General features: G+C 39.7%; 1 protein-coding gene across 1 annotated transcript in view; it reads left to right on the top strand.

The window, feature by feature from the left end:
- The window catches only part of prok2 (prokineticin 2), a 67673-nt gene that overhangs the window by 51070 nt on the left and 2243 nt on the right, over positions 1-14360 (top strand). The window contains exon 2 of the mRNA XM_043708593.1: positions 1259-1384. Within this exon, the coding sequence (XP_043564528.1) occupies positions 1259-1384 (126 nt within the window). The remainder of the gene's footprint in view (positions 1-1258; positions 1385-14360) is intronic.

Here is a 14360-nt window from a genome sequence, read left to right as displayed (position 1 = left end):
ATAGCAGTATTTGGACTGCAGCCATTTCATACTTTGGTCATATAATGATCAGTGAAAATTAATACTTATACATATATACATGATACGTTCAAAGCTTAAACTTAAAGCTCTTGGTCTTGACCATCTCTTCTTTCTATTTGCCTAGTGGGAATGGTGTGAGTGAGAGGTTAACATAAAGTGGAGTTGAATTATCAACCGGAGGGAATTCTGTGGTCCAGGGCCATTTCATGTTCACTGAAGTTCAAATTAGTTGAGGGTCCTGAAGCTACAGTTATATTATTAATAAAAACATGATAGGACCACATCATGACACTGGTGAAATAAAACTAAAGTCAGGGACATTTCCATACTACATGCAGCCTGACAGATGAACCATGGCAGGAGACAACAACTGGCCAAAACAGGCTAAGAACCTGAGCTCTAAAAGCCTAATTTTATCAAAACCCTTTGTGGAGTAGGAGGAACAGAAATGTGACCAGCAGGCTCCGCAACAGGGAGTAAGGTATCTTCAAACCTTACCTGCCCCCTTTTCCCAGGGTCATTAGCAATGGAAACATCCCCCATTTGTCTCTGTATCACAATTTTCCCCCGCCTACCCCTCCCCTCAATCACTATCACTTCCACATTCTCCTGTCCCTACTAACTGTTCTGGGATTCGTTCCCACTGTTCCTGCAATCAAGTTACCCATCCAGTGACTTGGTTGTGGATCTGATTGGGTTTGAGCAAGGCCGTCAGAGCATTTTTTAAAGTGGAAGATCATTTTCATCATAACACTTCAACGTGAAGCAGTAATGCTAGCAAGAATCAAAGTATTAATCATGCAAACACAAGCAAAGGTAATCACTATATACAGTGGAAGCAGACACACAAATTTTGAAGGACCCTGTACTCTAAAAGAGTTCCAGAACTTATACATTTACAATCTTTACTTATAACTCATTTATTGTACAGAAAGCTTTCTTCAACTCATTATTACACTGGTTGATATCTGACAGAAAATATGGAAAATGGAGACCACTTTATTTGTTTACTTTTACCCTGAAGTATGCATATTGGTAAGCATTAAACTTTTTAAGCTCATTCTTAAGAATGCAAATAGACTTTGTGCAAAACTGTCAAACATGCTGTTAGAACATTTCAACATGTATAGTGTGACTGGTGTTAATTAAACAATGTTTAATCCAACAAATGTACACAGTTAAATGTAGATAATATTTTCAGTGCTCTTATTCTGCTGCTTTATGTATTTGGTTCCAGGCTTGTGACAGAGACCAACAGTGTGGAGGAGGCATGTGCTGTGCTGTCACTCTGTGGCTTAGGAGTCTACGAATATGCACACCAATGGGCAATGAAGGGGACGAATGCCATCCTCTGAGTCACAAAGTTAGCATTTTATATGCTTTGTATACTAAACAAGTTAGAGAAATAATGCATAGCTACCAGTACAAAGTCAACTCTGCCATAATCATAGCATTTTTCATTAGTTTACTTGCATCTTATATTTAACTGTAAATATATCATGTACAGCACATTAGAATAAATGCTGATTTTGAATAACTAAGAAAAACAAGTTATAACAGTTATGAATGTATGTCATTATTTATCTTAGACAAACTTTTGCATTGCTTTTAACCCTTGGACTACCAAGAAATTCTTGTATCTTTGGATTGACCTGCTCTGTAAATGGTTTTACCTCAATTACAATCTTGCTGAACAAAATATTAAGATTGTAGCAAGAAAGCTACCAGGAATTGCTTTACTGCTGTGGTATTAAAACTAAAAGATGAAAAATACCATCTGATAATATTAAATATCTTGTATGCAGCTCATACTTCATGCAATTTTAACACTGTCACATTTGTGCTCTCCTACTTCCAACCCACCTTCTTCTTGACTCACAGTGAACAATGCTTCAGAAGAGTCTGCTAGTTATCATTCACCGTATAAACACTAAAGTTCGATCGCTCCACTCCATTTGCTTCCAATTCTCTCTATCCTTTCACTTTTCAAGTTTAGCTTTACTCACCTTTTGTTAATTTTAACTTGTCTTTGTTTAGTTATTCACAGATGTGGGTATCATTGACTAGACAGCATTTATTGGCCACCCCTAATTGTCCTTGAGAAGGTGGTGGTGAGTTGCCTTCTTAAACCACTGTAATGCATTTGCTGTAGCTTGATCCCAGTACTATAAGGAAGTGAGTTCCAGGATTTTTACTATGAAGGAATAATGTAATTTCAAATCAGGATGGCATGTGGCTTGGAGGGGAACTTGCAGGGGGTGATGTTTCCATACATCTGTTAACATGTCCTTTTAAATAGTAGGAGGTCACAACTTTGGTGATCTATACATGGAGCTCATTGTCAGCATCCAAAAACATATGGAACAGAGGAAAGCTGTTCCATGGATTAAATCTTATATAATCATCTTTTGGCATTTGATAGTGTAAGATCCTTACTTCAAGCATAAACATTTTTTCATACAATTTTAAATGACATGAAATAATTTATGTAAATACTTTTAATTTTGTCATTATTAAGCAGTGTACCCAAAATGCTCCTTGCATTGTCAGTAAAGAACATGAAGTACTTCAAATTTGGCCAGGTTTATACACTGATTTGGTTTTGTTTGGACTATTTAAGGCCACAAGAGAAAAGAGCCAGAACTCAAAAGAAAGAAAAGATGATCGGAAAGGAGAGAAAATTGTTTAACAGAGATTTCTTTCTCTCCCTGAGTGCAATCATGAATTTAAATACAGAGGTTTACAGTGACACATGCATGAAGACAAATGCTGGGAGCTGTTTTGTAATTCGCACCATCTTAAGTGAATCATTCAGCTATTGTGTAGGAGGAAAGCTCAAATTTATTTTAACAACTCCAGAATAAATGTAGGATTATTTGCACCATTCCAAACAAACGCGTGCAAAACTCCAGTACATCTGTAATTCAAATTTTTTGAAATTTCTAATGATTTGTTTGAAACTTTACTAACCTGAATAAATTCTAAAATCTGTTCCATAACTTTAAGCAAGATGCTTTCATTTAACCCAGATTTAGGTGTGCGATTGTTGCTTGTTACTTACTTCAAGCATTTGTCTCCAATGACTCATAGGAAAGTGGCAGAGAAATGAGGAGAGGACAAGAATGCTAAGACCTAGGTCATTGCAATTTTCTGCATTATTCATGGAAGTCATTTCTCCATCAAGAGTTGCATATAATCCCAAAGGCTATCCATGATAATTGATTGGCTGGCAGATTTACTTTTGTAGGAAGGCCCTGCAAAGCCCAATGCAGCACAAAGTACAACAACGCTGTGTTGACAGAATGGTGACACTTACAATCCACTGACAGCTTTCTCCAACATTCTTCTCACATCTTGCTCCATTTGTTTTCAATGCACTGCTACCTCTGACAGTTATCCTTTGAACACATTTTTACTTCCTACAGCGGTGGAGCATACCTGTTTCAGTTCGCAGTTTTCACAGGTTCAGAGATAACACATCAAAAGACCTTAGGGGGCTTTAGTGGGATTAAAATTTAAATTTGTTTCATTAATTAGATACTAATGACCAAATCCTGACAAAAGAAGAAAGTCATGGTTGATCCTACCGGCAGCCTGGCCAGTTTCTCAAGCTGTTCAGGTCCATCACCATGAAATCAGCACGTTTAAATTACTGTGATGCCTGTCACCATTCTTTTATGTTAGGCAATTTCTTTCAGTCACAAGCTGGATCATTCATCTAACTGAAGGCAACATATTAATTTCTCCCATTCTCATAATACTCTGCTAAATTTTCAGTAATAGCCATTATAAACATGTAGGAATGGATATATAATATAGTATGAAGTTTTACTTATGGTAATGCTACCTAAATGGGGCGGCACGGTGGCACAGTGGTTAGCACTGCTGCCTCACAGCGCCGGAGACCCGGGTTCAATTCCCGCCTCAGGCGACTGACTGTGTGGAGTTTGCACGTTCTCCCCGTGTCTGCGTGGGTTTTCTCCGGGTGCTCCGGTTTCCTCCCACAGTCCAAAGATGTGCAGGTCAGGTAAATTGGCCATGCTAAATTGCCCGTAGTGTTAGGTAAGGGGTAAATGTAGGGGTATGGGTGGTTTGCGCTTCGGCGGGTCGGTGTGGACTTGTTGGGCCGAAGGGCCTGTTTCCACACTGTAAAGTAATCTAATCTAATCTAAATGTTCCTATTGTGTACTCTCAGCAGGGAGTTCATGCTCAAAGACAATGTCAAATAGGATGACAACTCTGTCATACTGATCCCTTTGACCATGATTTTTTGAACCTATGTTTTGAGTGCCCCTAATAGCTCACCTTTCGGCTCTCTTTCTTAAGAAATGCTACACCAAAGCCTCCTGTGCTTATTTATTCTACCAAGTAATTCTCAATACAATATCCATCATCACAAACTTGGTTTCACCAAATTAATTTACTTTTTAACTTGTGAACACAGATTGCATTTCTACAAGGGACGTCTTTAATGATAAATAAGTGTGAATCACACATATTATCCAGAAGATAGCTTTAGCAGCAGAATATTAAGCACCTCAACTAAAACAAGCTGTTAGCAATTAGTTTCAATTTCAGGTGCTACCCTTAGCAGCCTCTTTGTAATTTGAATAATTTCCCTAAGAACTTAGATGAAAGCACGTGGTCAGTAATCAGATATACTCATTTTGTAGCAGAGCTGACTATCCAGTCATGTTTTTCTACTACTGCCTTTGCTGAAATATACAATCATAGCCCTTCAAGTTCACATCAACCCTCCAAAGAACAACCCATCCAGATACACCCTATCCCTATAACCCTGCATTTTCCATGGCTAATCCACCTAGCCTGCAGATCGCTGGACACTATGGCAATTTAGCATAGCCAATCCACCTAACCTGTGATTGTTTGGACTGTGGAAGGAAATTCAAGAACCCAGAGGAAATCCTTGCCAACATACCTGAGAGTGGAATGAAACTTGGGTCCCTGGTGCTGTGAGAGATCAGTGTTAGCTACTGAGCCACTGTGCAGCCCTGCTACAATATTATCTGCTATAAGTACAGTCCAGGTTATAAATTATTTACTAATCAACAGGAGGCAAGTAAATACTAAACTTATTGAGCTAAATAAATACCATCTCAAAAGTCTGTTATAACTCAAAGCCTTTGGGAGGATGATTTATGTATCCTCCTTTACTAGAAAACGTAACTAAATTAACTTCACTTTTTTTATAAAGCTGAAGATTTGTTTAATAGGATAATGCAAAATAAACAACATACTTAATCATTTCTGACTTAGCAACAGTAGATCTTTTGCCGAACATAACATTTCTGGAAGCATTTTGAATGATATCTTGGGGAAAACAAAGAAAAATCATTTTTCATGCATAGGAGAGTTAAAAATTAATACTTTACTTCACACTTAAAAGGATGACTTAACAGTAATGCTATTATTTTTACCTGGATCTCTGAGATTATCCTTTTGCTTGCCAGGATTTTCTGTTTTGTTCTTCAATCTCTTGTTTTTGGGCATTTTTCACTTCCTTGTAGGAGACACTGGCGATGGTGCATTAATTCCAAAGCCTCTTAGATTCTGATTAAAGGCCACAGCTTGCAACAAATGGTGAGGAAAATAAATTATCTTTCTTTAGGCCTTAGATATTTTACTGAGAGAAAGATACACCCTCTACCTCTTGCAACAGTCTGCCAAGTGACTCAACTACCTAGGAACCAATTAGATAGTTGTTGTCAGGCTGATGACCTTCATTACCCACAACTGGTCACAACTTTACAAACCAATCAGCAACCTGTTACTGGCCAAATCTTACTTTGTATATATCCCCAAGGGCTAGCCACTCTATAACCCAGCTCTTCCACTATTTGAACTTGACTTACATAGTTTCATCAACATTCCTTTTAAGAGTGCAACAATTCTTTCCAAATTCCTTGGTTTTAAAACAGTCTTCTTCCCATTTCAGTCCCCAGTTAAAATTCACAGAAAGATAAAAAGATATCGTCTTTGCAAACGATATAGGACTTCTTTACTTTTCAATTCTATACTTCAGAAAATAATCTCAAGTGTATGGTTTTCTTTTTAAAGATTTCCTTAATGTTTGTAAATACTATTATTCATATTCCCAGATCCCTCGAACAAATTTAGACTTCTATTCCTGAGTAACATGGAACCTCTTCATTTTTATAATCAAAATGTAACGCTTCATGTTCATACATCCTGAAATGGTCTCGATGATTGTAAACTAATCAGCAAATCAGTAAGTATTTTTCTCTGTGCAGTCTGGAGCTGCCCCATATGATTGCTGATTATGAAGAATGCTCCAGAGGTGACCAATAGAAATAAATTAGCTCCCCGTTGAAGGATGGGGTAATGTGGAACAGAGCTGACCATTTTCCATAGGATCTCCAAAGGAGACCATGTCACTGCACCCTGCTAGTCTGGTCTGAGATTGCCACCCAGGTTAGTTCCACAGCCCAGAGATATGTTCAACATTGCCACACTAAGGTTAATAATCCACTGCAGTCCATGAGGATAAGTGCCAAATTCTTCTCTTTGCCGTGTCCCACTCAAGCTCTGCTATTGTACCCACCTCCTATCAAGGTTCATGATCCTACTGTTGTAAGCAACTTCCTCCCTCAGTTGTTCTCATCCATCCCATCCCCTTAAAATGCTAAGCCTGCATAACCTTTTCTCTAGCTACTTAATGAGGATGCCTCGCCTCATATCCCTCACCTAAACAAACTCTAAAAGCAATGCCAGCCATGTTTGCCTAACTACTCCATCTCTTTGTGGGCCAATAGCCACCTGACCAGAGGAGGGCCTCCAGAGAACTCCTTTCAGGCTTCTCCAGAGGTGAACTCAGCCTGCATCATCAGCCCACTGGAAGCTGGAGCTAATAAATATAAACCTGTTTCTGGGCAGAACACACTCAGCATGTTTGGGCCTTCTAACCACAAATTCTTCCAGGGTCTTGTTGCTAAAACTCTACTGTAAGATCTACTGCAGATCCTGGGACCAGATTTTGACATGGAGGGAAAGGAATAGCAAAGTTTTCTGATGACACACAAGTCCAAAAACGAAGGCAAGGCAGCAGTACTATGAACATCCAAGTGGATACCATGTGAGTGAGCAAACAAGCAGCCCTGGGGTGCACCCTGGTCCAAGCTAAAAGATGGGTGTGCCAAGAGCCCTGTGTGCCAAGTGTCCAGCAACAGTATTAAGATGTCAGCACATTGCAAAGTGCAGCTTTAAATTGGACAACTGTATTGTAAGTGTATCAGAGATCTGCCATGAAAATACAAGAAGGCTGGTACATGATCAATACCAACCTCTGTGACTGGGTGGTCATGAGATGTTGGTGACCGTTGTCCAAGATCGAGACCTGGAGGAGCAAGTGTCAAGCTGGATTGTTGTAATCTACCGTCTCTCTGGTGTGTGGGAAAAAATGAAAATGCAAGTCAATGAAGGGGATTAAATATCAATGGCCTGCTTATAAACCTCTTGTCACTCACGAGTGAGATCCTCAAAAGTTGGTGGAAGAAACTGATTATTTTTCTCCCCATGAGAATAATGTCTGCTGATCTCACCATCTTTTCCATCGAATTTGCCATTGCACAAATGTTCATTGGATGTGAAGATGCTGCACACGATCATTAATTTAAATTGTTGATGCAAACAGTTCCAGCTTTGACCCTTGTGAAGCATGACTTCCCACTTTCTGTTTGCAGAATAACCAGCCCTCAATCCTACATTCTGCCTTTGTCTTAAAGCCAGTGAGTGAGCCATTGTTCTACTTGGCCTGAACTCTGCGATCTCTGCCTTTATTCATTAGTCTATTGTACGATTCCATACTTTGAAGATTACGTCGATAATGCTGCATTAAGGTTGTTTACACTTTTTGATACCTCTTCAAAACAATTCAACCCAGTGGGACAAGCAAGGCTTTTGATTTTAAAATTCATGGTGATTACTCATTTTACTACTTTTGGTTTCTAGACATTCTTCTATTCTCTCCAACAATAATAATTCCATTATTTTTTCCTTCAATCAATGTTAAACTGATTGATAAATTGTTTCCTTGATGTATCCCCCTCCTTAAAATTTGATATAAACTTATTATCTACTTTTTTTTCTCAAATGCACTTTTCCCAAGTGAATTATTTAAAAATGTGTGATAATACCTGCACTATTTCTTACCTGGCTTCTTCGAAAATATGTGAATGAAATCTTCTTGACCAGATATTTTATTCTGTTTAAGTGATACTTAGGTTCTTTATACTTCGCTTCATTCTATACCAGAGCACCATTTTGAGTACGAGCAGGAGAGTTTTTCCATGTGTCCTTGGCAAAAATTAGCTGTTAAACAACATTACAAAAACAGATCTTTGCGTCGTTATTATATTGTGTTTTGAGCTTATTATATTTCGAACCACAGAAGCAGTCATATTTCAAAATGCTTCATTATCGTAAAGCATTTTGAAAGATCTGATGGTCAGGAAAGATGTTATATAAATGCATATCTTTCTTTTCTCATTATTTTCTCATTAAATATATTATTATGCAGTCTATAATTGCATAGCCCTATTCCCAATACAACCTTTTCTATTTTTATTCCTAAAAAATAGTATATTATTTTGTTTTAAATTACATAAAAATATACAAGTAAATTTCAAAGTTTCTCTTTTAAGTCTTAATATTTTATTTCCTTTCTAATTGCTTTTGATGATCATTTGTTATGTTTTCACTTGCTGTCCATGTTAATGTTGTATGTGTCATCACTTACCCTCAATTTCTTCCTAATATCTTTCATTACTCAAGGTGACTCATTGATGTTTAACATATTTATGTTAGCCTAACAGAGTGCTTATGCCCAAAACGTCGATTCTCCTGCTGCTTGGATGCTGCCTGACCTGCTACGCTTTTCCAGCAACACATTTTTCAGCTCTGATCTCCAGCATCTGCAGTCCTCACTTTCTCCTAGAGTATATTTTTATGGACACTTTTGGCACAGTTTTAATGATTCGTATTATTGTTCTATATCATTGTCTGCTAATATGTTTCATTGTTTGCTAATATTGTTATCCATTTTGTTCCCAAATTCCTCAAAGTCACCTTTCTTCCAATCCATTTCCCTTGTCTTCAAATTGATGTTCTCCCCAATTCTTATACTAAAATACAGCCTAGAAGGTGATAGCTAAGTAGTATTATTGCTTGGTAAATTTCTGGAGACTGGGATTTGAATCCCATCATGTCTAATGGTGGAATTTGAATTCAATAAACATCTGGAGGTAGGACTTTAATGATGACCATAAAGCTATTGTCAATTGTCGGAAAAACCGTTCTAATTTATTAATGTCCTGAAGGGAAGGAAACTACCGTCCTTAGCTGATCTGGCCTATATGTGACTCCAGACCCCAACGATGTGGTGGATACTTAATTGCCTTCTTAGCAATTGGGGATGGGTAATAAATGCTGGCCTAATCAGTGATGCCTACATCCTGTGACTGAAGAAAAAAATATTGGTGATCTCTATTGCCAAGATGTTCACCTACTTTTATTTCTTTTACCTGCTCTTTCTTATTCTCCTTTACTTGAATTTTCCCTCATTGGACTGCTTGCTTCATGGATTATGTGTACACACTGCAGAATTTTCATTCTTTATCTTTTCCCTCTTCTGCCAAATTAACATTACGTTTACTGAAATTGCACATAATTATTACTTTACGCTTTTTACTCATTTCCCTCACTTGTTTATGCATTTCTTCTTTCACTGTAAGGCATCTATTCCATTATCCCCATTAGTATTCTTGTTTCTTCCTTTTTACCTCCATTATGTGGATTCTATTTCTACCTTTCTGATCGCTGAGTCACTTTTTCCAGCCACCATTATATTATTCCCAATAAGTGCAGCAACTCCAACTTACCGTTTTTCTTCCCTATCTTTCATAAATATGTTGTAAACTACTACATTTAATTCTCAGTCCAGCTTTTCTTGTTGATGTGTATCAGTCACCCTTGCAGTTGTTTCTAAACCCTCACAATGATTGATTGTCTCTGGTTATCCTGCTTTATTACAGACATGCCATTCCATTGTTCATCAGAAAGCTACAAACTGTTTAACTCAATTTTATTATCAATTCCTTACAATTTTGCTGTTTAGTTCCTTTTTTACATTCATTTGTGGGACTTGGGTGTCACTGGCTGGCCAGCATTGATAGCCTATCACTATTTGCCTTTGAGCTGCCTTCTTGAATCGCTGCAGTCCACTTGCTGTAGGTTGACCCACAATGCCAGTAGGGAGGGAATTCCAGCATTTTGACCCAACAACTGTGAAGGAATGGTGGTATATTTCCACGCCAGGGTGGTAAGTGGCTTGGAGGGGAACTTGCAAGTAATGGTGTTCCCAAGTACCTTCTGCCTTTGTCCTTCGAGATTGAACTGGTCGTGGGTTTGGAAGGTGTCATCTAAGGATCTTTTGTGAATTTCTGCAGTGCATCTTGTGGATAGTACACACTGCTGCTCCAGAGCACTGGTGATGGAAGGATTGAATGTTTGTGGATGTGTACCAATCAAGCGGGTTGCTTTGTCCTGGATGGTGTCAAGCTTCTTGAGTGTTGTTAGAGCTGTACCCATCCAGGCAAGTGGGCAGTATTCCATCACACTCCTGACTTGTGCCTTGTAGATGGTGATAGACATTGGGGTGTCAAGAGGTGAGTTCCTCACCGCAGTATCCTTCGACTCTGACTTGCACTTGGAGCCAATGTATTTACGAGGTGAGTGCAGTTGAGTTTCTGATCAATGGTAACCCCAAGGATGTTGACAGTGGGGGGATTCAGTAATGGTAATACCTTTGAATGTTAAGGTGTGGTGGTTAGAGTGTCTCTTATTGGTGATGGTCATTGTTTAGCATTTGTGTGGCGTGAATGTTACTTGCCACTTGTCAGCCCAAGCCTGGATATTGTCCAAATCTTGTTGCATTTGAGCACGGACTACTTCAGCATCTGAGGAGTCGCAAATGGTGCTGGACACTGTGCAATCATCGGCGAACGTCCTCACTTCTGACCTTGTCAGAGGGAAGGTTGTTGATGAAGCAGCTGAAGACTGTTGGGCCTAGGACGCTACCCCTGAAGGACTCCTGCAGAGATGTCCTGGAGCTGAGATGACTGACCCTCCACAACCACAACTATCTTCCTTTGTGCCAGGTATGACTCTAAACAGCGGAGTGTTTGCCCCCTGATACCCATTGATATAAGTTTTGCCAGGGGTCCTTGACGCCATACTTGGTCAAATTCAGCCTTGACATCAAGGACTGTCACTTTCACCTCCCCTCTGGAATTCAGCTCTTTTGCCCGTGTTTGAACCAAGTCTGTAATGAGATCAGGAGCTGAGTGATCCTGGCGAAACTCAAACTGGATGTCACTGAGCAGTTGCTGCTGAGCAGTGCTGCTTGATAGCACTGTTGATAACACCTTCTATCACTTTACTGATGATCGAGAGTAGACTGATGGGGCAGTAATTGGCCGGGTTGGATTTGTCCTGCTTTTTGTGTACAGGACGTACCTGGGCAATTTTCCACATAAACTGCTAGATGCAAGTGTTGTAACTGTACTGTAAGAGTTTGGCTAGAGCATTGGCAAGTTCTGGAGCACATGTCTTCAGTACTTTTGCCAAAACGTTATCAGGGCCCATTGCCTTTGCAGTATCCAATGCCACCAGCCGTTTCTTGATATTACGTGGAGTGAATCGAATTGGCTGGAGACTGGTATCCGTGATGCTGGGGACCACCGGAGAAGCCTGAGTCATCCACTCAGCGCTTCTGATTGAAGATTTTGCGAATGCATCAGCCTTATCCTTTGTATTGATGTGCTGAGCTCCTCTATCATTCAGGATGGGGATATTTATTAAGGAGAAACTTCTTCACCCAGAGAGTGGTAGGTGTATGGAATGCTCTGCCCCAGAAGGCTGTGGAGGCCAAGTCTCTGGATACTTTCAAGAAAGAGTTGGATAGAGCTCTAAAGGATAGTGGAATCAAGGGTTATGGGGATAAGGCAGGAACAGGATACTGATTGAGGATGATCAGCCATGATCATAATGAATGATAGTGCTGGCTCGAAGGGCAAAATGGCCTACTCCTGCACCTATTGTCTACTGTTTATTGTCTATTGTGGAGCCTCCTCCTCCAGTTTAATTGTCCAACACCATTCAGGACTGGATGTGGAAGGACTGCACAGCTTAGAACTGATCCGTTTGATGTGAGTTTGCTTAGCTCTGTTTATCCACTTGCTGTTTATGCTGTTTGGAACACAAATAGTCCTGGTTGGTAGCTTCACCAAGTTGACATCTCATATTTAGGTATGCCTGATGCTGCTCCTAGCATGCCCTCCTGGACTCTCCATTTTCTCCACTCTTTCCCTCAATTCTATTTACCCCAAGCCACCTAAAATATCATCTAGTTTTTTTTTCTCTTTTCTATACACTTGTTTCATTTTTTATTTGCATTCAGCTGATCTCATTTCCTGTACTAGTCATGGGACCTGATCAGGTGTATCCCAGAAATTTGTGGGAATTTAGGGAAGGGATTGCTGAACCCCTTGCTGAAATACTTGTATCATCAATAACCGTGGATGAGGTGCCAGGAGACTGGAGGTTGGCTAATGTGGTGCCATTATTTAAGAAAGGTGTTAAGGAAAAGCCAGGGAACTGTAGAACTGTGAGCCTGATATCAGTGGTGGGTAAATTATTGGAGGGGGACAGGATGTACATGCATTTGGAAAAGCAAGGATTGATTAGGGATAGTCAACATTACTTTGTGCATGGGAAATTGTGTCTCACTTAACTTGACTGAGTTTTTAAAGAAGTGGCAAACAAGATTTATGAAGGCAGTACAATGCAAGGCAGCAAGGGATTCATTAAAGTTCCATCAGGTTACCAAGGTTAGATCACATGAAATCTGGGGGAGGTAGCCAATTGGGTACAATATTAGTTTGAAGGTATGAGACAGAGGGAGGTGGTGGAGGGTTGTTTTTCAGACGAGAGGCCTGTGACCAGTGGCGTGCCACAAGAATCAGTGCTGGGCCTACTGCCTTTCATCACTTATATAACTGATTTGGATGTGAATATAAGAGGTATGGTTAGTAAGGCTGCAGATGACACCAAAATTGGCGGTGTAGTGGACAGAGAAAAGGGTTTTCTCAGAGTACAACAGGACCTTGGTCAGATAAGCCATTGGGTCGAGGATGGCAGATGGAGTTTAATTTAGATAAATGTGAGGTGTTGCATTGATCAAGGGCTTTTGCCTGAAAAGACAACTCTCCTGCTCCACGGATGCTGCCTGAACTGCTGTGCTTTTCCAGTACCACACTTTTTAACACTGATCTCCAGCACCTGCAATCCTCACTTTCTCCTAATGTTGCATTTTGGTAAATCAAACCAGGATGTATACACCTAATGATAGGGTCCTGGGGAGTGTTGCTGAACAAAGAGTCCTTGGGGTGCAGGTTCATAGTTTGTTGAAAGTGGAGTCACAGGTAGACAGAGTAGTGAAGAAGGCATTTGGTACACTTTCCTTTTCTGGACAGAGCATTGAGTATAGGAGTTGGGAGGTCATGTTACAGCAGTCCAGGACATTGGTTCGGCCACTTTTGGAATACTGCATTCAATTATTGGTGACTGATGCATTCCCAAACTTTTCTAAAGTAAAATTTATCCTTCTCATTTATGTTTAACCTTTGAGCATGATCTCATATTTTCTTCGCTCTGTCTGTCTAAGCAGCATTGATATCATATCTCGTTGTCTTGGACCTCTCTGTTCACCTGTCCGGGAATCCAATTTTTCCCTGGATTTTGAGTGTTGGAGCCCAAATAAAAACAAGGTTGGTTATTTCAGGAAAAAAAATGTCCTTAAAAAATGTCCAGTTTCAGAATAATTTCAGAATCAGGTAAGTTTGCTGTTTTCTGTCAATATACTAATCCACAAATTTGAATACAGGAAACAAACTGTAATAATCCATGATTATGGTAAATCACAATATTCATTTGTTAAATGGAATTAATGTAAATGAGTCTGTTTAGGCAGATCTTTGATTTTCCATGTACTAACTCTGGGGTATCTCTTGTCAGAGAATTTGTTAATCAATCAATGATGCCAAATCCACTGACAGATAAAAGTGAACGTCTTTGAGGAGAAAGTAAGGGCTGCAGATGCTGTAGATCAGAGCTGAAAATGTGTTGCTGGAAAAGCGCAACAGGTCAGGCAGCATCCAGGGAACAGGAGAATCGACGTTTCGGGCATAGGCCCTTCTTCAGGAATGAGGAAAGTTTGTCCAGCAGGCTAAGATAAAAGGTAG

The sequence above is a fragment of the Chiloscyllium plagiosum genome, chromosome 18 (assembly GCF_004010195.1).
Source record: "Chiloscyllium plagiosum isolate BGI_BamShark_2017 chromosome 18, ASM401019v2, whole genome shotgun sequence".
Lineage (NCBI taxonomy): Eukaryota > Metazoa > Chordata > Chondrichthyes > Orectolobiformes > Hemiscylliidae > Chiloscyllium > Chiloscyllium plagiosum.
This window is presented reverse-complemented; position numbering and strand designations above follow the sequence as displayed.